Source organism: Taudactylus pleione, unplaced genomic scaffold (assembly GCF_031769625.1).
Source record: "Taudactylus pleione unplaced genomic scaffold, aTauple2 ptg000061l, whole genome shotgun sequence".
In the NCBI taxonomy this organism is placed as follows: Eukaryota; Metazoa; Chordata; class Amphibia; order Anura; family Myobatrachidae; genus Taudactylus; species Taudactylus pleione.
This window is the reverse complement of record NW_028284463.1, coordinates 21,152-45,064: the sequence shown is the minus strand read 5'-3', so window position 1 is coordinate 45,064 and position 23,913 is coordinate 21,152. Positions and strand designations below refer to the sequence as shown.

The 23,913-nt window shown below is 46.3% G+C and overlaps 1 protein-coding gene across 2 annotated transcripts in view; it reads right to left on the bottom strand.

Moving 5' to 3' along the window:
• Positions 1-3,461: 3,461 nt before the first annotated feature.
• MGRN1 (mahogunin ring finger 1) overlaps positions 3,462-23,913 on the bottom strand; it is a 30,215-nt gene continuing 9,763 nt past the window's right edge. The window contains exons 2-18 of one of the 2 annotated variants that reach the window (XM_088464507.1): positions 20,233-20,323; positions 19,916-20,034; positions 18,948-19,036; positions 18,716-18,862; positions 16,851-16,968; positions 16,653-16,719; positions 15,826-15,869; positions 15,143-15,190; positions 13,858-13,926; positions 10,685-10,844; positions 9,955-10,064; positions 9,623-9,804; positions 9,415-9,532; positions 9,289-9,334; positions 9,074-9,160; positions 6,033-6,097; positions 3,462-4,541 (exon numbers count right to left, since the gene is read on the bottom strand). In XM_088464507.1, coding sequence (XP_088320633.1) covers positions 6,057-6,097; positions 9,074-9,160; positions 9,289-9,334; positions 9,415-9,532; positions 9,623-9,804; positions 9,955-10,064; positions 10,685-10,844; positions 13,858-13,926; positions 15,143-15,190; positions 15,826-15,869; positions 16,653-16,719; positions 16,851-16,968; positions 18,716-18,862; positions 18,948-19,036; positions 19,916-20,034; positions 20,233-20,320 — 1,533 coding nt within the window. In that variant the 5' untranslated portion in view covers positions 20,321-20,323 and the 3' untranslated portion in view covers positions 3,462-4,541; positions 6,033-6,056. The remainder of the gene's footprint in view (positions 4,542-6,032; positions 6,098-9,073; positions 9,161-9,288; positions 9,335-9,414; positions 9,533-9,622; positions 9,805-9,954; positions 10,065-10,684; positions 10,845-13,857; positions 13,927-15,142; positions 15,191-15,825; positions 15,870-16,652; positions 16,720-16,850; positions 16,969-18,715; positions 18,863-18,947; positions 19,037-19,915; positions 20,035-20,232; positions 20,324-23,913) is intronic. The other variant, XM_088464508.1, reaches the window with a different exon arrangement.

The following is a 23,913-nucleotide window of genomic DNA, read 5'->3' as shown; positions in this document are numbered from 1 at the left end:
TGTGCTCCTACAGAGGAGAAACACCAGATACAGCGAGGCTGCACCCCCACATCTGCAGCTATAGTCACACTAATACTCCTCAGCCTTTCTGTGCTCCTGCAGAGGAGAAATACCGGATACAGCGAGGCTGCACCCCCACATCTGCAGCTATAGACACACTAATACTCCTCAGCCTTTCTGTGCTCCTGCAGAGGAGAAATACCGGATACAGCGAGGCTGCACCCCCACATCTGCAGCTATTGTCACACTAATACTCCTCAGCCTTTCTGTGCTCCTGCAGAGGAGAAACACCGGATACAACGAGGCTGCACCCCCACATCTGCAGCTATAGACACACTAATACTCCTCAGCCTTTCTGTGCTCCTACAGAGGAGAAAAACCGGATACAGTGAGGCTGCACCCCCACATCTGCAGCTATAGACACACTAATACTCCTCAGCCTTTCTGTGCTCCTACAGAGGAGAAAAACCAGATACAGCGAGGCTGCACCCCCACATCTGCAGTATAGACACACTAGTACTCCTCAGCCTTTCTGTGCTCCTACAGAGGAGAAACACCGGATACAGCGAGGCTGCACGCCCACATCTGCAGCTATAGTCACACTAATACTCCTCAGCCTTTCTGTGCTCCTACAGAGGAGAAACACCGGATACAGCGAGGCTGCACCCCCACATCTGCAGCTATAGTCACACTAGTACTCCTCAGCCTTTCTGTGCTCCTACAGAGGAGAAACACCGGATACAGCGAGGCTGCACCCCCACACCTGCAGCTATAGTCACACTAATACTCCTCAGCCTTTCTGTGATCCTACAGAGGAGAAACACCGGATACAGCGAGGCTGCACCCCCACATCTGCAGCTATAGTCACACTAATACTCCTCAGCCTTTCTGTGATCCTACAGAGGAGAAACACCGGATACAGCGAGACTGCACCCCCACATCTGCAGCTATAGTCACACTAATACTCCTCAGCCTTTCTGTGCTCCTACAGAGGAGAAACACCGGATACAGCGAGGCTGCACCCCCACATCTGCAGCTATAGTCACACTAATACTCCTCAGCCTTTCTGTGCTCCTACAGAGGAGAAACACCGGATACAGCGAGGCTGCACCTCCACATCTGCAGCTATAGTCACACTAGTACTCCTCAGCCTTTCTGTGCTCCTACAGAGGAGAAACACCAGATACAGCGAGGCTGCACCCCCACACCTGCAGCTATAGTCACACTAATACTCCTCAGCCTTTCTGTGCTCCTACAGAGGAGAAACACCGGATACAGCGAGACTGCACCCCCACATCTGCAGCTATAGACACACTAGTACTCCTCAGCCTTTCTGTGCTCCTACAGAGGAGAAACACCGGATACAGCGAGGCTGCACCCCCACATCTGCAGCTATAGACACACTAATACTCCTCAGCCTTTCTGTGCTCCTACAGAGGAGAAACACCGGATACAGCAAGGCTGCACCCCCACATCTGCAGCTATAGTCACACTAGTACTCCTCAGCCTTTCTGTGCTCCTACAGAGGAGAAACACCAGATACAGCGAGGCTGCACCCCCACATCTGCAGCTATAGTCACACTAATACTCCTCAGCCTTTCTGTGCTCCTGCAGAGGAGAAATACCGGATACAGCGAGGCTGCACCCCCACATCTGCAGCTATAGACACACTAATACTCCTCAGCCTTTCTGTGCTCCTGCAGAGGAGAAATAACGGATACAGCGAGGCTGCACCCCCACATCTGCAGCTATTGTCACACTAATACTCCTCAGCCTTTCTGTGCTCCTGCAGAGGAGAAACACCGGATACAACGAGGCTGCACCCCCACATCTGCAGCTATAGACACACATACTCCTCAGCCTTTCTGTGATGCTGCAGAGGAGAAAAACCGGATACAGTGAGGCTGCACCCCCACATCTGCAGCTATAGACACACTAATACTCCTCAGCCTTTCTGTGCTCCTACAGAGGAGAAAAACCAGATACAGCGAGGCTGCACCCCCACATCTGCAGTATAGACACACTAGTACTCCTCAGCCTTTCTGTGCTCCTACAGAGGAGAAACACCGGATACAGCGAGGCTGCACGCCCACATCTGCAGCTATAGTCACACTAATACTCCTCAGCCTTTCTGTGCTCCTACAGAGGAGAAACACCGGATACAGCGAGGCTGCACCCCCACATCTGCAGCTATAGTCACACTAGTACTCCTCAGCCTTTCTGTGCTCCTACAGAGGAGAAACACCGGATACAGCGAGGCTGCACCCCCACATCTGCAGCTATAGACACACTAATACTCCTCAGCCTTTCTGTGCTCCTACAGAGGAGAAACACCGGATACAGCGAGGCTGCACCCCCACATCTGCAGCTATAAACACACTAATACTCCTCAGCCTTTCTGTGCTCCTACAGAGGAGAAACACTGGATACAGCGAGGCTGCACCCCCACATCTGCAGCTATAGACACACTAATACTCCTCAGCCTTTCTGTGCTCCTACAGAGGAGAAACACCGGATACAGCGAGGCTGCAACCCGACATCTGCAGCTATAGTCACACTAATACTCCTCAGCCTTTCTGTGCTCCTACAGAGGAGAAACACTGGATACAGCGAGGCTGCGCCCAAACTGAATACAGGGATCTGGGTTAATACAACTTGCAGAAGTGTTTCCAAAATCGCTGCTCCGACCTCTAACTGTAATGACTGGGGTCACCTGTATAATGGGGTGGATCTGTGGCGTGATGAAAGGTTCTCACCAGGATTCCCGTCCATAGTACAAACATCCTGCCAAACCTGTTACACATGGCACAGAACCCCCCAGGTATGGCAGTACCCCGTGCAGCAGCCCCCACATACCCAGTGGCTCTCTCCTGTGTTGTATAGTGACAAATACTCTGATCTCCCGGATGTCGGTCTCCAGCCGCATTTTGGCTATGGCACAATAAACCCCACTATTATTGCTATTTAGGATCATATAATAATGATAACTCCATTTTATCTCTGTAATTAGCTCACAGTCACTGCTTAATAGATCTTATGTAAGGAGAACCCCGTCAGTGGCATCCTATGGTGATGAGACGCAGGCACAGAAGTGGACTATTGTGTAATTTAATGACCAGAAAATGACTACTTGGGCAACTTAAATTGGGTCCTGACACCAGAGAGATGTATTTTATTCCTCACAGTAACTTGGGATATAATTGGGAAGTTACATTTCTCGTAGGCGGCAGATGAAGGACCCCCATATAATGTATCTATAGCGCTTCAGAGTCGCCAGTCCGGGACCTTACAGACCATATATATTATTATGTGTGCTGATTGGAGATAATGTCCAGTTTTTGCGTTTGCAATAACATCATACAATGGGAAATGTAACATGTATGTGACGTGTGCAGATTAGCTACAGCTCGGGTGCATAGAATGTGCTGCTTATAAAGGAGGAAAAAAAATATTCACACACAAAGAATTTATGTTTTATTAATTCAGATTCAGTTTACATGAGCGATAATTGAAAAAAAAAAAAAAAAATCTGCTAATTTCGTCATCTGTTGTATTAATCATCCTATAGTCAGTAAATGTGAGTAACCCCATTACTGACGGACATTGCACAAAGCAGCAAAAAGGTTCATAACCATTTATTTTGGTGTTATCCTTTAGGGTGCACCCATCACCTCCATGGAGGCAGCCATTCTGTAGGCTAAACCAATTCACTAGGGACACCGTGCCTCAAGCTTTCAGTCTATTCAAAGGCGATGGGTACACATTAGAGATGTGCGGGAAGGGTTCGGATTTTCCCGCCAAATTCAAATCTCAGATCTGAGGCAAAACATCATCTTTCATGGACAAAAGATGATGTTTTGGCCATGAAAGATGATGTTTTGGCCATGAAAGATGATGCTTTGCCTCAGATCTGAATTTGGCGGGAAAATCTGAACGGAACCCGCACATCTCTAGTACACATGAATGTATGGGGTTAGGGCCCTGGAAGTACCTTATGACTATATCAGGCTTGGGGCAGCGCTGAGCAGGGAGACCCCACACTGACACAGCCGCAGCCTTGGTGAGCTCCAACTGTATTCCGCAAAGTCCCAATGGAAGTGCTGGAAAGAGGCGACTGCAGGCATGGCCAGAGGACGCCGAAGAGAGGTACGGATGCCGGTGTAGCCAAGGAGATAGGCGGCTGCCGGCACAGTCACAGGCGGCCAAAGATGGGTCTGAGCCGTCACTACAAACACATATACGTTGCAATGTGGACATGCAGGCTGGCACACACAGTGCCACAGTCACACCCGTACACACAGGACTGGCACAGTAAGAATGCACATTGTCACAACAAGCTGGCACGTTGTAGTGTAGCTTCCATAACAGGCGGCCCTAGGTTTGGATACATTACAGGGTCTCTCTATCCGCCCCTCTGGAATGTAGGTGATTGGAGAAGTTATAGAATGTCCTTTTCCCCCTCTGAAATCCCTGAAATGATCCAAAGAGTGGAGAGTAGGGATTTGTTCGATGTTCTCACGTGTGAGGTCCACCCTGGTGGGCTAGAGAGGGAACAAAAATTACACAATTAATAAAATATTTTCATATAATTTCAGACCACTGACACTGGGCACCGCAGGGTCCGGCGTCTGCATAAGTGATGACGGAGACCCTACACTGAGTGATACCTTTATAGCAGAATGTAACACTAGGGCAGGACTTGTACAGATCTTTGGGTCTAAAGCAGGGATGGGCAATGTCAGGCCCGGGGGCCGTATAAGGCCCTGGGAATCAATTGGTCTGGCTCTATGAGCTTTTTTTCTGCTAGCCTCACCTGGCCAGCAGGGTGCCTAGAATGGCATCATGCAGCCATAATCTATGCAACAGTGCCGCCTGGAGCGTCCTTAGGATGCTTCAGATGGTCACACCGCTGCCCTTACAGCTCCCTGGAGCATCCTCAGGATGCTCCAGGCATTCCTGTAATCACCAGCGAGTGTGGCCCACCCCTTGTGACATCATACGGAGGGGGCGTGACCTGCACCAGACCCACGAATATTGTTATATATATCAAAATGGCCCTCGCCAGAAAAAAAAGGTTCCCCACCTCTGGTCTAAAGAGATGAATTGTAGATCTGAACACTCGTGTAATAGTGCTATGGACCAGACAATATACCCAGAGCATTAATAAAAAGTCAGAATAGAGAAGAGAAATTGTGGCACAGAAACGATACAATATGCGTTGCTGGCTGGACCAGAAATGATCTCTCTACTTTACCCATTTTATTTTGTTGGTAAAGACCTGGGACAGTGCAAAAGGAGAGACGCGTGTACGGATGATACGATTGCCTCCTTAAGTACAAGGACAGCCAGGAGGATGTAGATAGCAGCGCCGATAATGACAGGGGCACAAAGGTCCCCTGTCATTTAACACGTAACGTGCGCCGATACCACGTCTTCCCCATAATGACAGATAATACATCTACCCTAATGTGTGAGGATTGTGCATGCAATCAGCGCCAATCACTGCCCCCCTACCAATAATCTGGAGTGACTGTGGTGCTCATATGAGCTGTGAGATTAATCAGTAGCGCCATGAGGACACGAGCTGTGCGGGCAGTAGCGATATCCTACTGGAAATTGGCGCAGAAAATGTTGTCCTCCGCTGAACGTCCGATGAGAGAGTACAGGATCCCCAGGTGACAGAACCAATGTCAGGGTAACACACTGGGGCTGACTGCGGTTATTATCCCGTCATGCATGGCAGATTATACACTATAGAGTGATATGTGTGTAATAACCAAATTAAAGTGTTTTTAATTAAGTAAAACCGTTAAACACATCATCTGCGCCATCTCCTTCCCGACAGCTGACATGTACAAAACGCTGCTTAAGGAGGAGCCACCTATTACCCAGGCAGATAAAGTAATGTATATAGCAAAAGTTGTAGGAAGGCAAATACATACCAATAAAGCAAATAAATAGTCTGGAGGTGGATAACCCCCTTTCACACCGCAACGTTTTAGAATAATGTATTTTACTTATTTGATTAATACCTTCAGAGAGTTCCTCACCCATCATCACTCGTCGATTCCAATAGAGCAGGAGTCAGGACCCAGCGCTGCAGTGAGGAGAGAGGAGGAGCAATCAGATACAGAGGCTCATACATGACCAATCAGGTAATACCTTACATTAGACCGGCTACAGTCAGGTCCATAAATATTGGGACATTGACAGAATTTTCATATTTTGGCCTCTATTCACCACCACAATGGCTTTGAAATGAAACAAACAAGATGTGCTTTAACTGCAGACTTTCAGATTTAATTTGAGGGTAATTACATCCAAATCAGGTGAACGGTGTAGGAATTACAACGGTTTCTATATGTGCCTCCCACTTTTTAAGGGGCCAAAAGTAATGGGACAAACTAAACAATCCTAAATCTAACTTTCACTTTTTAATACTTTGTTGCAAATCCTTAGCAGGCAATTACAGCCTGAAGTCTGGAATGCATAGACATCACCAGACGCTGGGTTTCATCCCTGGTGATGCTCTGCCAGGCCTCTACTGCAAATGTCTTCAGTTCCTGCTTGTTCTTGGGGCATTTTCCCTTCAGTTTTGTCTTCATCAAGTGAAATGCATGCTCAATCGGATTCAGGTCAGGGGATTGACTTGGCCATTGCATAACATTCCACTTTTTAAGCTTAAAAAACTCTTTGCTTGCTTTTGCAGTATGCTTTGGGTCACTGTCCATCTGCACTGTGAAGCGCCGTCCAATGAGTTCTGAAGCATTTGACTGAATATGAGCATATAATATTGCCCGAAACACTTCAGAATTCATTCTGCTGCTTTTGTCAGCAGTCACAGAACCAGTTCCATTGGCAGCCATACATGCCCACGCCATGACACTACCACCACCATGCTTCACTGATGAGGTGGCATGTTTTGGATCATGAGCAGTTCCTTTCCTTCTCCATACTCTTCTCTTCCCATCAGTCTGGTACAAGTTGATCTTTGTCTCATCTGTCCATAGGATGTTGTTCCAGAACTGTAATGGCTTTTTTAGATGTTGTTTGGCAAACTGTAATCTGGTCTTCCTGTTTTTGTGGCTCACCAATGGTTTACATCTTGTGGTGAACCCTCTATATTCACTCTTGTGAAGTCTTCTCTTGATTGTTGACTTTGACACATATACATCTACCTCCTGGAGAGTGTTCTTGATTTGGCCAACTGTTGTGAAAGGGTTTTTCTTCACCAGGGAAATAATTCTTCTGTCATCCACCACAGTTGTTTTCCGTGGTCTTCCGGGTCTTTTGGTGTTGCTGAGCTCTCCGGTACGTTCTTTCTTTTTAAGAATGTTCCAAACAGTTGATTTGGCCACACCTAATGTTTTTGCCATCTCTCTGATGGGTTTGTTTTGATTTTTCAGCCTAATGATGGCTTGCTTCACTGATAGTGACAGCTCTTTGGATCTCATATTGAGAGTCGACAGCAACTGATTCCAAATGCAAATGTCACACCTAGAATCAACCCCAGACCTTTTACCTGCTTAATTGATAATGAAATAACGAGGGAATAGCCCACACCTGTCCATGAAATAGCTTTTGAGTTGATAGTCCCATTACTTTTGGCCCCTTAAAAAGTGGGAGGCACATATAGAAACCATTGTAATTCCTACACCGTTCACCCGATTTGGATGTAATTACCCTCAAATTAAATCTGAAAGTCTGCAGTTAAATCACATCTTGTTAGTTTCATTTCAAAGCCATTGTGGTGGTGAATAGAGGCCAAAATATGAAAATTCTGTCAATGTCCCAATATTTATGCACCTGACTGTATATCTGATTGGTTGCTAGTACAGGTTAGTACATGGCTCTGCTCTATGCACCAGCTCACAAAGAAAATGAACTAAATAAATTCTACAAAGCTAATGCAATAACTTTCTGTGGAATTAATTTATGAAGCAGAACTCCATCTCTCTGCACCAGCACGCCTGTATACATCGCCCCAGCACATATCCAGACACCCGGCCCACTCTCTGCCCTCAGATGCAGCCGCTGCATAGTGACAGTGCCCAGTGATGTGCAGGAAAGTGACAGTCACAGAGCACATCAATGTCCAACCTCCTAATCCTTTACCACTACCCCGGATTATTGTCATAATATGCTGCCCAGCGTAGCCTCAGTTATGGCATCAGGTAATGATGGGACTGAGGACAGCCTGTATTACATGTGTGGATCAGAAGCTCTTAATCGCATCGGGCGGAGAGGACCTGGAATCGCGCTTCTCTGATGAAGGGCGAAAAAAAAACCCCCGGTGCTAGCAGTCACACGGGATCTGGCGGGTCACTCACGCCAGGCGCCTCGCACCACATGGCGTATTATAGCTAGATGTATGAGGACACATCTGTATTCTGGAGCATGGGGAGGAATGATGACAAAAAAACTGTGCACTGACCAAGGTGGACTCCTCTTGAATGTGACCAGACTGTCCTCAGATACAAAGTGCGCTGTGTTTGAGCTCATTATAAAGTATATGACCAGCCCCCCAACGAGAATTCTTTCCTGCACCCATTTATCAATCTACAGTAAGCTGATGCCGCACAGGGCAAGCGCAGCTTTATGGTTCGCCGTAAAACGAAACGTACTACGCAAACTTTTGCTGCTCCACAAATCCATGTGCAGAGTGGGTTAAATGCTGGATTTACCCTGTGGATTCCAGATTATTCCAGATTATACATAACAGAGAATATTTCAGAAAAAATGAAACAGCAGATAATGAGTTGTCCAAACAATTACAGGTTGTTTTTTTTTGTAGTACAGGTTACTGAATGAAAAAGAAAGTTCCATAACTGTTCCCTATTGTGCTGTCAGTCTGCACCTCCACGATCAAGGTCACCTGACAAACGTCAAAGTGTCACTATACCCAGCATGCAGCTAGTACTCAGGATACACAGATTTAGGTTTGTACAACTTGAGAAGAGTTTTATCTACTGTTACAAAACACAATTAATGCACATAATAAAGCTGGGCAGAGCTGCATGTCTAGGTGCCAGTCTGCAGAGATACACAGCACCCAGGGGCAAAGCGGTGTCACCTGTCACATCCTGGATCTCCTCCTCCTTCAGATCCTCAGGCTCCGGGCTATCAAGCTCCTCATCAATTTGAGACTGTGACCGAGACCCTGAGAGAGACAGAGACACTTTATTGCTTACGTATCATTATTACTGTGTGCCAGTGCCGCAGTAACGGAGAGAGGGTGAGGAAAAGGCACAATTGGCGGCAATACACGAGAAGATGGCGCTTTCTTACCTCGATGTGCCGAGATGATCTCCGGCGTGTCAGCAGATGAGAGGGTCTGCGAGACGGCACAGCATTAGATTAGACAGGCGTATAGAGAGTGACAGATCGGTGCTAGGGAACAGAATAAATACCCACCTCTGTGTGCGAGGGGTCCCTGCTGAGGGTGCCAAGTAGCGTCGGCCTCTCGCTGTCACATACTCCAGACACCTCCTCGTCCTCTTCATGGATGGGAGATGAGGGAGAGCGGAGGCCGCTGTACAACACAGAGACAGGAAGAGACGGGTCAGCATTCACCTGAGACGCAGGGCGACAACACGTAACAGAAGTGGGCACCGTCTCTCACCTGTCTGGAGTCTTTATGTGCTTGCCTTTGTGGTGGGAGTTGTCTGGAGCCCCCCGAGCAGGTAGTCCTTCACTGTAGGGGATCTCCTCATATAGGGGGGCACTGGCAGGAGGGGACCAGAGACCATTCAGAGCCTCTAGCAGAGAGATGGGTTCAAATCCTGGGGGGATGTTATCTGCACCCTGTAAGGAGAGAACACAAGTAATAATGAAGACAGTGCCACATTAGCAGACAAGCTGCGGTACAAGAGGTGGAAACTGCGGTGAAAGCAGTAGCGAGCTGCGGTGTACAGGGGGGGAGATAAGGCCACTGGTGCAAGTGTAGTTACTAACCGAATTATCATCATGGTCCAGACTCTGGGCCAGCACAGGACTGAAGGAGATGGGCGGGAGAGGACCGGGCTTCCTCCGCACTGCACGGATTTGTAGGAGGGCGCGGAAGGCTGCACAGAGAACAGCGCATTAACAAAAATAGATAAAATTATAAAATCATTGTAAGCTTTCGGGGAACTGCCCACTATTTTGTCCAATACGTGCATGGTAAAACGCGTAGGGTCACCAATAACAATAGATGTTCCTTGATCCCCCACACAATCAGCACACCCATTCAGGTTCAGGCCAAATGCAAAATACAGGTGCAAGAGACAGAGAACTGGAGGAGTGACTGTGCTGTACATTATCCTGGACATCCTGAATACTTACACTGTACATCAAGATCATTACATAATACAGTAACTTTATAAGACGCATCAAGAAAATACTTGAAAACAAGGTGTACAGATATGCCCAGCTACATCCTTGCCTGTAGCGCAGCCAATCGCGTCATGCATGGCACGAGACGGACTCCCGTGATCGGAGACGCACTCCCGCGATTGGGGACGCGTCAGGGTATCGTGGCGCATTTTTGTGGCACGATCAGCCACAATGAACCTGGGCGCATCTGTATATCTCTGTGTATTGCTATAGTCATGTAGCCAGGGGGGCAGAGACTGGGTGCTTGTGTATGGGATGGAGGGGGGCACGGAGGCTGAGATGGCTTATAGCGCACGGTGCCTGTACTCACGCAGTCTGCAGATGGGGCAGTTGTTGGCCTGGTAGCGCAGGGTGTCAGCGCAGGAGTTACACAGACAGAGGTGCCGGCAGGGCAGGATCAGTGTGTCCCGCAGGTCAGACAGACACACCACACACTCATTGCTGTTGTCGCTGTTCTCGTCTTCGGAGGGCTGGAGATCATTAAAATATAAAAATCACACATTAAAAGGAAAATGTTCATGGTCCAGCAACAATGTATTTCAAAAAGTATATGTTTCCTAATGGGTACAAGAAATAGGGATATGCCTGGAGAGCGGGCAAACAGAAGACAGGGAACTGAAGCCGCAACCCTCATTCCTAAGCTGCAACACTCAGGGATGCAACAAAATGACAAATGCATTTATATTTATTTATTTTGCACGCAGGGAACATACCGGCTGCTTTTGCAGGTAGCAAACTATTACCGGGCAGCTTTGTGTTTACACTGACATTTATAGGGCCCATACACCTAAACGACCAGCATAAGATCAGATGAATGATACGTTTTCCCTGCGATTCTCCCGGAGCTCCCTGGCAGTCCCTGCAACAGGTTTGTTGTTTTTCTAGCACAGGATCAGTCGTAAGATCGATCCTTTGTCTCACGTGCTCATCAGGGAAACAGTCATTGAAATGACTTGAAATGCCACACGATGAATCGTATGAACAAAATAAACGGCACGATCATCATACGGATACGACGGGCAAGATGTGCAGCACATATGATCAGAAGAGACAACTGTACGAACAGCAGGCGCGCGCATCGGATCGTAAGTTACTAAAAAAAAAAGACACGAGATGCTTGAAAATCGTGTAATCGTCCAGAAATCGCGTAGGTTTATGGGGGCTATTAGGATCGAGCTAAGACCACGCCCTTCCCAGCTACAAATCTCTCTGCACATATTAAACCTTCCCCACCTGCAGTGTCAAAATAGTTTTACTAAAGGTGCAAACGCTCCTTGTTTTTGCTTTGCTCCTAACTCTCAATCAGGTCCACTGCGCCCAAACCCATTGGATTTTGATCACCAAAACAATGAAATCTGTAAAACTCTGTGGGAACAAAGGATCAGGTGGCTGCTGACAGCTGCTCAGGCAAAGTCCTCAGACTTGATGACCAGGAGGCACTAACTGGTAGAACGCGCTCTCACATTCTTAGGAACAGGTTTCCCTTCTTCAGTGTAAGCCTATCGAATTATCGAAGTAATCCATCTAGCAGTAGTCTCTGCACGAACGCAGGTCAGTCTCTTTTGTGAGCGTCAGAGAGGACTAAAAGAACGTCCATTTTGCCAAGGAGGGGACACTTCCTCAGTTCAAGCAGTTTCGAGAATCTCTCAATCTCCCCACCTCTATTTTCTACCAATATCTACAAATCAGCCACTTTTTCCAATGCGCCCTCAGCCAGGATCTCAGCCAAGTCATTGACCTCCTCTGAGCATCATCGCCTGAACAGTTACGCATCCATGAGACTGATATCTTCCTTATATCACTCTATGCTGACTTCTACTGAGTCTCTGAACTTCCCACCCCATGAGCTGAGCTGGGAGAGAGCCCTTAGTCAGTGCTCGGTTGTAGAAGACTGGTCTGACATATGGTCGGGGGTGGTAGATCTTCCAGTCGCTGGAATAATCATACCACCTGGTCTCCCCTCTCTGTTGGAGAGGTCGTCAGGAATCAGGGTTGTTCCTGCACATTTGGTGTCACTCTCTTATGGTTTTCCATCCCAAGTATCTCATTCTTCTCACGCATTTCACAGATTTACCTAAACATCTTAACAAACTTCCCAGATAAACTTCTTTCAGTTAATGAGGGGAAATGGGTGCGCAGTATTTGAGGAACTCATTCGTCTCCTTGCACAAAACTTGGGAGTACTCAGTCCCACTTTGTTAAACTCCCCTCTCTTCCAAATTTAGCACAGAATGGACGTTCGCAAAGTCTTTAAATATATATTTATCATTTTCGGTTCACAAATCTAAAGACAATGCATTGTGCGTGAGATTTCCTTTGTTCCCCCGTCCCCATTTCTCTCTAGTTGAAACCAGGCGCCATAATTTCCATCTTTCGCTCTCAGTTCATCTAGCAATCAGCAGTTTATCGCCATAATTCCTATTGTCCTCTGCGTAGGACTTGTGCGTTTTTCACGGTGTTTGTATTTATTTGATGCCTGTAATAGAAAAATAAAAAAAGCTGGCCAGGGGGAGGCCCAAAACAGCAAGGGATCGTTTTCTTCCTCCCAAAGCCGATCACTCTGCGCTTGCAACACTGGCGGCCGCTTCTTCACGAAGAAGTGGGGGACACTTAGCTGCGGCACAAATGTGCAGTGCTGGGTCCAGTACGTCTACCCACGGGATCTGCAAACACTACTTGCATACGACTGAACTGGTTCATCCCCCGGGTGCAGAATTCCACCCTCTCTACCCACTCCCAACCACATGCATTAAAAGCCTGGATGACAGCTGCTGCGATGGTGGAGGACTTCTAGAGAAAACTACATTTATAAGAAGTGGAAGGTAAAATAATAATGCTCCCATACGTAGCACTGTGCCGGGAAAGGCCTACCCCTGCGTAACTTCCTCCAGGCCCCTCTATACCCCATGGGTGCAGTGTCCCCAATAGATGATGGAGAAAAACTGATTGTTTTTTTTCTTCTTACCAGTAAGCGCTATACAGGGCAGACACCGACTACAACAACATTCCAGACTACAGAGATAGCACCACCCCAGCTGTGATCACTGACAGTAACTTATGTGTAAGACATTGCAAACAAAGGCAAGCCCTTGTGTAATGCTGCCCATCCACTAGACGAGCTGAAAACGTCTGCACAATTAGGACATTGTAATCGTGCAGTCGTTTGTCAGTCTGTGATGAGCCTGCACGGAACGTTCAGTCATTCAGTGCAGGCTCATCAATCATCAAACATGCGGGCGCGAATCGCTGGTCGTTTCCGACATAAATGTGCATGATGCATGCACGATTTGCAAGCGATTGCTAAATAACGCCGTCATTATCGTGCAATCACTTGCAAATATCGCTACGTGGATGGGCACCTTAACACAGAAGTAAGAGCTATGCGGGCACACGCTCCTTCACAGTAATCACTTCTCTGCATTACGCCCCATTAAGGCGAGTTTTCCCTGTATCAGATGATACCGGCGTAGAGTACATCATTACCTTAGTCTCTTGGTTGTTCTTGTTCTCAATACCATAAATTTCCTGCAGCAGATAACTGACTCTATCCACCTGTAATACACACACAACTTTACTCCAGCAACCCCCATCCCTGTGTGATATATAACCAACATGACCCTAGTTACCCCAATCCCCATGTAATATATACACACATGACACCAGTTACCACAATCCCCAGGTAATATATACACGTCCCCAGTTACCCCCCATCCCCAGATAATATATACACGTGAACCCAGTCAGCACCCATCCCCATGTAATATATACATGACACCAGTACCACCATACCCCTGTAAGATATATTACATATATTCTAGCACACTCCTGTCTGTATCTCAGCAGTTTGTTGCATCAGCTGAGTGAGCTAGAGGCATCAGAGCAGAGAGCGCCACCCCAGGCAGGAAAGAGGAACTGCACGGTTTGTGAAAGGTGCTAGAATGAACACTATATACACACACAAAACCCCAGTTACCACTATACCATTGTAATATATACACATGACCCCAGTTACCACTATACCATTGTAATATATACACATGACCCCAGTTACCACTATACCATTGTAATATACACACACACGACTCGTTACCACTATACCATTGTAATATATACACATGACCCCAGTTACCACTATACCATTGTAATATACACACACGACTTGTTACCACTATACCATTGTAATATATACACACACACGACCCCAGTTACCACTATACCATTGTAATATATACACACACACACACGACCCGTTACCACTATACCATTGTAATATATACACACACACACGACCCCAGTTACCACTATACCATTGTAATATATACACACACACACACGACCCCAGTTACCACTATACCATTGTAATATATACACACACACGACCCCAGTTACCACTATACCATTGTAATATATACACACACACACACACACACACACACACGACCCCACAGTTACCACTATACAATTGTAATATATACACATGATCCCAGTTATCATCCAACCCCAGGTAATATACTGTATACAATGATCCCAATTAACCCCCATTTCCTTGTGATATACAGACAACTTTACTCCAGCAACCCCAGATCCATGTAATATATACACAGTATAAAATCATTCCATTGAAAACTAATGGCTCTCCAATTATTATAGAACTACTGCTCCCAGCATACTATGCCAGTCTCTGTGGTTCCACCATAGCCAGAAACACGGATAGCCGGTTTGTGTGCTAGAGAATACACATACAGGAGACAGCAGGGTTTGTACTCACTATTTGCTTCTGTTTTAGAGGCTTCACTGAGAAACTGCCATCAACGTGCTGCGGAGAGAGGAATAAGGTTATATCAGCTGCGGGAGAGAACACAGGGGTCATGGTGACTGCAATAACGGCAATGGAACTGACCTGTACACACACAAAGACCTATGTACACATACACACACACACTGACAAGTGTTGGCTTCAAGTTACTGCCGACACAGACTGCAGAGTTCAAAAGGGATGAGCTACATTGAAGCTGTATGGGACACATGTAACCTGCATTACACCACAATGAGCGATGCCGCGGTATAAATCAGACGTGTTCCTAGTGCACTATAAGGATTTCTAATTTGTGCAGTGGAGCGAGGACAAATTACAAGGTTCTGCATTCAACTTGCGTTTTGTTTTTCTGTTATCCATGTTTGCTAGCCCTAGATTTAGGCGGAGACGAATATTGAGCAATTTTATAATATTTTGAAAAGTACTGTATGCCGATAAGCTCAGGCCAAACGCATGGGAAGCGCAGATCCGCTGCCTGATGATAATCTGAGGAGGAGAATAGACTCTGCTGGGACAACACAACGCTCCGAGCCAGGAGATCCCCCTGAGGTGCGCACAGACGCTCCAGTATACGCCCAGTATAAGGCCCAATATACGGGGTGATTAGATTATTTGGTTATGTATCGGTCTCTCACCTTCTCGAATGCAGCCAACAGCACGTGAGCGTGTCCTGATCCCTCTGTGTAAAGAGAAGGAGGAGAGTGAGAGATCGGCAGCACGTTATGGCTCATTACTAAAACAGACCCCGGACTGAAACTGCCTCCTGTACACAAAAGAGCACATCCTGTGCGATATGTTATACAGGGGATTGGAAGGGGGATGCATTCGGGATGCCGACGGTCTAAATGCCGACAGTCGGCATCACGACTGTTTGATCCCGGCAAGTGTCTAATGACCGGTGTCAAAATCCCGACACCTGTCCTTAGACCTATGCCGGGAGCCCGACACCCGGCTTACCGATCGAAGGTAGGCCGGGCGCGAACAGCTGCGGGGGGGAGAGGGCGGGGGGGGGGGGGGATTTAGGGTTAGGCACCCCCCTGGGAGGTTAGGTTTAGGCTAGGGGGGGGGGGTTAAGGTTATGCACCCCCGGGAGGAGGTTAGCGTTAGGCACCCCCCTGGGAGACTTAGGTTTAGGCTGCGGTCAAGGTGGGTGAGTTAGGTTTAGGCACTTGGGCGGGGGAGGTTAGGGTTAATCCGGCGGTAAATCATACTGATCCCGTTGGAGGGTATAATATAGACAGGAGCCACGATCTCTAACAAGGCTGTGGAGTCAGATAAGCTAAACCTTCATCTCAGACTCCTATAGGTAAAAGAGAGGAGCCGGAGGTTTGGCTTACAGACTCCACAGCCCTGGCCTCTAACATACAGTGCTGCAAACTCTTTTATAAACGCAGCGTATAATCAAATCATAAATTGGGACAATTCAATATACACAGATCAACAGACCGAGCCCTTTCCATACCTCCTCCCTCGGCCACAACAGCCTGGATGACCAGCGGAGTGACCCCTTTATCAAGGTCAAAGTTCAGCTAAAGAAGAAACGAAAAATAAATAATTCTATTATTTATGCCGACTGCACAAAACGCTTCCACTTCCAATGAACGTCACATGCACGAAAACCGTGCGACACCGTCCAACAAGAGCGGAGAAGACCCCTCACCTCCTCGTCCTTCCATTCGTTGAAGTCGATTTTGAAGACTGGTATAGAAAAGTGCTGGCTTAGGCCTCGCTTATAATACACCGTCTGGGATTGGAGGGCTGGGCTGCGGGGGCTGTACCTGTAATCGGAGCAACAATAACAGGCTCTATCATCATAGCTATATACAGGGGATCCTCCACATTCACATTCAATTATTGGTATCTACGGGATACTGATTACATTATTTTCATTCTGTATTTTTAGCCTTCATGTATGAGCATCAGATAATTATTTATCTTTTATGAAACCTTTTATCTCAAGTAAACACAGCCCTACACAGAGACCAGCTTTGCGTTACATATCCCAGGGCAACGGGACAAACAAAAAGCCTCTCCCTGATGATATAGCGACCTGGCTGAAACGTAAAGGAGGAAATAAATCACATTACACAGTGTACGTGCTGTTTAGAGGATCCTAAGTGTAAGACATTCCATGAATATTACCAAGCCCAAAAATATCTAAAAACACATGATTCTCTCCTGCTAAACGTGTTCCCCGAGTGTCATGCTTACGCCCTCCTATCACTCATGCGTGCGCCTGTCTGGTGACTGGTTGCTGAAGGTGATCGAGAGGTAGATTCACGCTGCCAGAGACGAATTTAGGGGTCAGGCCGCCTCTAGGCACAACGTTATTGGCATCCCTGCCACCCTCCTTAACAACTGCCCTCGGCCTCCATGGTCATGAGTAGATTAGCAAAGAAGCACCCAGCAGCAGTGACAGACGCCTCTGCACAGACATCATGATAGAGCCACTGCAGGCTCTGCCCCTGTCAAGACGCCCGGGGCTAGTGGCGGAGTTTGGGAAATTCTATGTTAGTCAGTGAATGCAATTGTGCTCCAGCTAGCCAGCTGATCTGGAAAACATGCACTGCTAGGGTTTCATGAGGACTGGATTAGAGAAACGCTGGGGTAACAGATCTCTCCAGACAAAGCACTGTAGAGAGAGACCCTAAATAACAAATCATTTCACAACATATGTTTGGTCTTTGAAGAAAAAAAAATATGTATAAAAAAAAAAAAAAAAAAGTACTAAACACACTCACCACTTATGCTGGGCATACACAGCCAGATAAAATGCCTGTGAGACCGACAGACATTTTATCTGGCCAGCCGCAGACGTCCCCGGCATACACTGAGATTTCTCTCACAGTGTATTAGCCGACATCTGCGCTCCGCCCCCGGGGAGGAGACATTTCCCTGTTCCTTCCGTAGGAACAGGGAAATGTCTGTCTGTCGGCCGCGGCTGGGCAGACACAGTTTAACGGGAAATATCGCATCGGACGGGCATGCTGGACAATCCTGCATGCCCGACCGAGCAATATTTAACCCTCGGTCGCCCGCACACACGCTACAATTATCGGGGCGATCCGCCGAGATCAGGCGGATCGCCCCGATAATTGTAGCGTGTATGGCCAGCATAAGCAACATTCCTATGCAATACAATGTATGGCATTTAATAAATAAAATAACTGTAAAATGCACTTTTTGATCAAGATATAGATGCCCATCCATGTTGACTTCATTCAGGAGGGTTCAAAACCACTAACTGGGCAGCTGGCAACGTCCATCCACTCCGAGCTTTCCCATGTGACGTGCTGGCATGATCGGTCACAGATGTGAAGGTGGGCGAGTATCCCATACATGGTAGGGGTCCTGCACATTGAACACTCACCGTTCTGCTATGTTAGGGTGAGTGGGATATACCATAATTGGTGTGGAAATCTCAATTCGACATCCACTTTATATGGGACTAAGGGACTCCCAGCATTCCTTGCAAGACAAGGCCAGACATATACGTGTGCAATGCAGTGACACCTATAGACTTACACTGCCATTCCCCCGACAAACTCCTCGCTGGCCTGGCAGTAAACCGTAATGGCCACGCGTGCGTCGGCGTCAAAGGTGAACTCTAAACCGTACAACACCCGCGGCTTCCCACCGTCCTCCATGGGGCTGTCGCCTCCCTCTTTGTACCTGAAACCACACAATATAACAAGTCGGATAACCCACCATGTAAGGCAGAGCCGGATAACAGAGGTTCATATCACAGGCAAAGTACCTGACAAGGCGCAGGGAATCCTTCCGAATGTTTACCAGGCTGCGTAGAGTCTTCACCGGTTCATGGGGTGCAGGGGTTAGGTATGGAAACTGCATGAAGAAGGGTACACATGAGATTGAGCCTGGCACCAGGTCTGTAAGCTCGCAGAGCACCTGTCTAACTATAGTGTGGTGCTGTTCGGGGTCACTCATTGGCTTCCAGCAGAGCGCTCCAGGTGATGTAATCACCATGCAGTGCGTGTTCACAGCCAATGAATTACAAGGAAATGGAGGTCGGGTAGGGAGCTGGATAGTTACAGTCTATATGTTACTATGAAAAGCTGCATTTCTGAAATTAGCCACAATGTTATAATGCACAAAATTTTATATAAACTAAAAATATAAAGAGTGAGAGACTTGCAACGGAAAATATAAAGATTATATGTTGGCAGACCACAAAATTATGAGAGAGATCAAACTGTACTCTTGATAAACCTGCCCAACAAATCTGGGGAGTCACCCAGGAAAAATAATATATATACACATTTATTTATTTATTTTAAAGCGTTCATACATTATTCCATGTGCGGTTCTGGGCATGAGTCCTAAGCTACAACGTGCTGCAGCAACCTCAACCCACTATTGTAAAGGCGTAAGGTGAGTTACATTGCCGAGACGTTCACATACTGTAACATCGGCGGAATGAAACACAAGGCATCCTCTGAGGAACTGACATTAATGCATTGTCTGGGAGTAGTGCCCTCTTTACCGATTTATCAATATACATGCAATGATGTGTAGAGAGCTGTATAGATTACATATCTATGTAAAACACCATATAAAACAGGAACAGATAATGTGGCACTCCAGCTGCTATGGAACTACACATCCCAGCATGCCCTTACAGCGAAACCGTAACAGAGTATGTTGGGATGTGTAGTTCCCCACATTACCTACCCCTGCTATAAAAGACGTTTCACACACAGTTACCTGAACGGGTCGGTTCCCTAAAAAGTTGAGGTCACTGTTCTCCCCAAACAGGTAGCCCTCTGGGTGAGGGGTCTCAAACTTCTCCCCGCCCATGAAGAAATGACTGGCAAAGTAGTTTCCTGTGGAAGTGATCAGAAAGCAATGTAATAGCAGAGGTCACACAAACCATCCCATCATGTAACTCGCTTTATGGAAACGCTGGTATTAGTAATACACTGGTGGTAATAACCTTCAGCCGTGGCTGACATTTAATAGTATAGTAATAAAGTTACAAATCTACAGGTAGAGGAAGCGGGAAATGCAGACGGGTCACTCACCAGATTTAGGGGGGTAGCGGTAGGCAGAGTTGGCCTGGATATCAATGTCTTCTACCCCGGCGATTCTCCGGCCCCACACAGCCCCCATGGCCTAGGACAGGGATGAGAGGGTTATAGGCAAGTTCCTGATATATAGCAGCTACAAAACACAAAATACAGAGCCTCTGCACCTCTCTATGGACACTGCATAGGCACTATACCTGTCTGTCTGTATATGGACAATGCATAGGCACTGCACCTGTATGTCTGTATATAGACACTGCACCTGTATGTCTGTATATAGACACTGCATAGGCACTACACCTGTATGTCTGTATATGGACAATGCGTATAGGCACTACACCTGTATGTCTGTATATAGACACTGCATAGGCACTACACCTGTATGTCTGTATATGGACAATGCGTATAGGCACTACACCTGTATGTCTGTATATAGACACTGCATATAGGCACTACACCTGTCTGTATATGGACACTGCATAGGCACTACACCTGTATGTCTGTATATAGACACTGCATATAGGCACTACACATGTCTGTCTGTATATAGACACTGCATAGGCACTACACCTGTATGTCTGTATATGGACAATGCGTATAGGCACTACACCTGTATGTCTGTATAAGGACAATCCGTATAGGCACTACACCTGTATGTCTGTATATGGACAATGCGTATAGGCACTACACCTGTATGTCTGTATAAGGACAATCCGTATAGGCACTACACCTGTCTGTCTGTATATGGACAATGCGTATAGGCACTACACCTGTCTGTCTGTATATGGACAATGCGTATAGGCACTACACCTGTATGTCTGTATATGGACAATGCGTATAGGCACTACACCTGTATGTCTGTATATGGACAATGCGTATAGGCACTACACCTGTATGTCTGTATATGGACAATGCGTATAGGCACTACAACTGTATGTCTGTATATGGACAATGCGTATAGGCACTACACCTGTATGTCTGTATATGGACAATGCGTATAGGCACTACACCTGTATGTCTGTATATAGACACTGCATAGGCACTACACCTGTATGTCTGTATATAGACACTGCATAGGCACTACACCTGTATGTCTGTATATAGACACTGCATAGGCACTACACCTGTATGTCTGTATATAGACACTGCATAGGCACTATACCTGTATGTCTGTATATAGACACTGCACCTGTATGTCTGTATATAGACACTGCATAGGCACTACACCTGTATGTCTGTATATGGACAATGCGTATAGGCACTACACCTGTATGTCTGTATATAGACACTGCATATAGGCACTACACCTGTCTGTCTGTATATGGACACTGCATAGGCACTACACCTGTATGTCTGTATATAGACACTGCATATAGGCACTACACCTGTCTGTCTGTATATAGACACTGCATAGGCACTATACCTGTCTCTCTGTATATGGACAATGCGTATAGGCACTACACCTGTATGTCTGTATAAAGACACTGCATAGGCACTATACCTGTATGTCTGTATATGGACAATGCATATAGGCACTATACCTGTCTGTCTGTATATAGACACTGCGTATAGGCACTACACCTGTATATCTGTATATAGACACTGCATATAGGCAGTACACCTGTATGTCTGTATATAGACACTGCATATAGGCACTACACCTGTATGTCTGTTTATAGACAATGCATATAGGCACTATACCTGTCTGTCTGTATATGGACAATGCATATAGGCACTACACCTGTATGTCTGTATATAGACACTGCATAGGCACTATACCTGTATGTCTATATATAGACACTGCATAGGCACTACACCTGTATGTCTGTATATAGACACTGCATAGGCACTACACCTGTATGTCTGTATATGGACAATGCGTATAGGCACTACACCTGTATGTCTATATATAGACACTGCATATAGGCACTATACCTGTATGTCTGTATATAGACACTGCATAGGCACTACACCTGTATGTCTGTATATAGACACTGCATAGGCACTACACCTGTATGTCTGTATATGGACAATGCGTATAGGCACTACACCTGTATGTCTGTATATAGACACTGCATAGGCACTACACCTGTCTCTTTGTATATGGACAATGCGTATAGGCACTACACCTGTATGTCTGTATATAGACACTGCAAAGGCACTACACCTGTATGTCTGTATATAGACACTGCATAAGCACTATACCTGTCTGTCTGTATATAGACACTGCATATAGGTACTACACCTGTATGTCTGTCTATGGACAATGCGTATAGGCACTACACCTGTATGTCTGTATATAGACACTGTATAGGCACTACACCTTTATGTCTGTATATAGACACTGCCTAGGCACTATACCTGTCTGTCTGTATATAGAAACTGCATATAGGCAATACACCTGTCTGTCTGTATATAGACACTGCATATAGGCACTATACCTGTCTGTCTGTATATAGACACTGCATAGGCACTATACCTGTCTGTCTGTATATGGACAATGCACATAGGCACTACACCTGTCTGTCTGTATATAGACACTGCATAGGCACTATACCTGTCTTCCTGTATATAGACACTGCATAAGCACTATACCTGTATGTCTGTATATAGACACTGCATAGGCACTATACCTGTATGTCTGTATATGGACAATGCGTATATGCACTACACCTGTATGTCTGTATATAGACACTGCATAGGCACTATACCTGTTTGTCTGTATATAGACACTGCATATAGGCACTATACCTGTCTCTCTGTATATGGACAATGCGAATATGCACTACACCTGTATGTCTGTATATAGACACTGCATAGGCACTACACCTGTATTTCTGTATATGAACACTGCATAGGCACTACACCTGTATGTCTGTATATAGACACTGCATAGGCACTATACCTGTCTCTCTGTATATGGACAATGCATATAGGCACTACACCTGTCTGTCTGTATATAGACACTGCATATAGGCACTACACCTGTCTGTCTGTATATAGACACTGCATAGGCACTATACCTGTCTCTCTGTATATGAACAATGCGTATAGGCACTACACCTGTATGTCTGTATAAAGACACTGCATAGGCACTACACCTGTATGTCTGTATATGGACAATGCATATAGGCACTATACCTGTATGTCTGTATATGGACAATGCATATAGGCACTACACCTGTATGTCTGTATATAGACACTGCATATAGGCACTATACCTGTCTGTATATGGACAATGCGTATAGGCACTACACCTGTATGTCTGTATAGGTATAGTGCCTGCATAGGCACTATACCTGTATGTCTGTATATGGACAATGCATATAGGCACTACACCTGTCTGTCTGTATATAGACACTGCATAGGCACTACACCTGTCAGTCTGTATATAGACACTGCATAGGCACTATACCTGTATGTCTGTATATGGACAATGCATATAGGCACTACACCTGTATGTCTGTATAGGTATAGTGCCTGCATAGGCACTATACCTGTATGTCTGTATATGGACAATGCATATAGGCACTACACCTGTCTGTCTGTATATAGACACTGCATAGGCACTACACCTGTCTGTCTATGGACAAAGCATAGGCACTACACCTGTATGTCTGTATATAGACACTGCATAGGCACTATACCTGTCTCTCTGTATATGGACAATGCGTATAG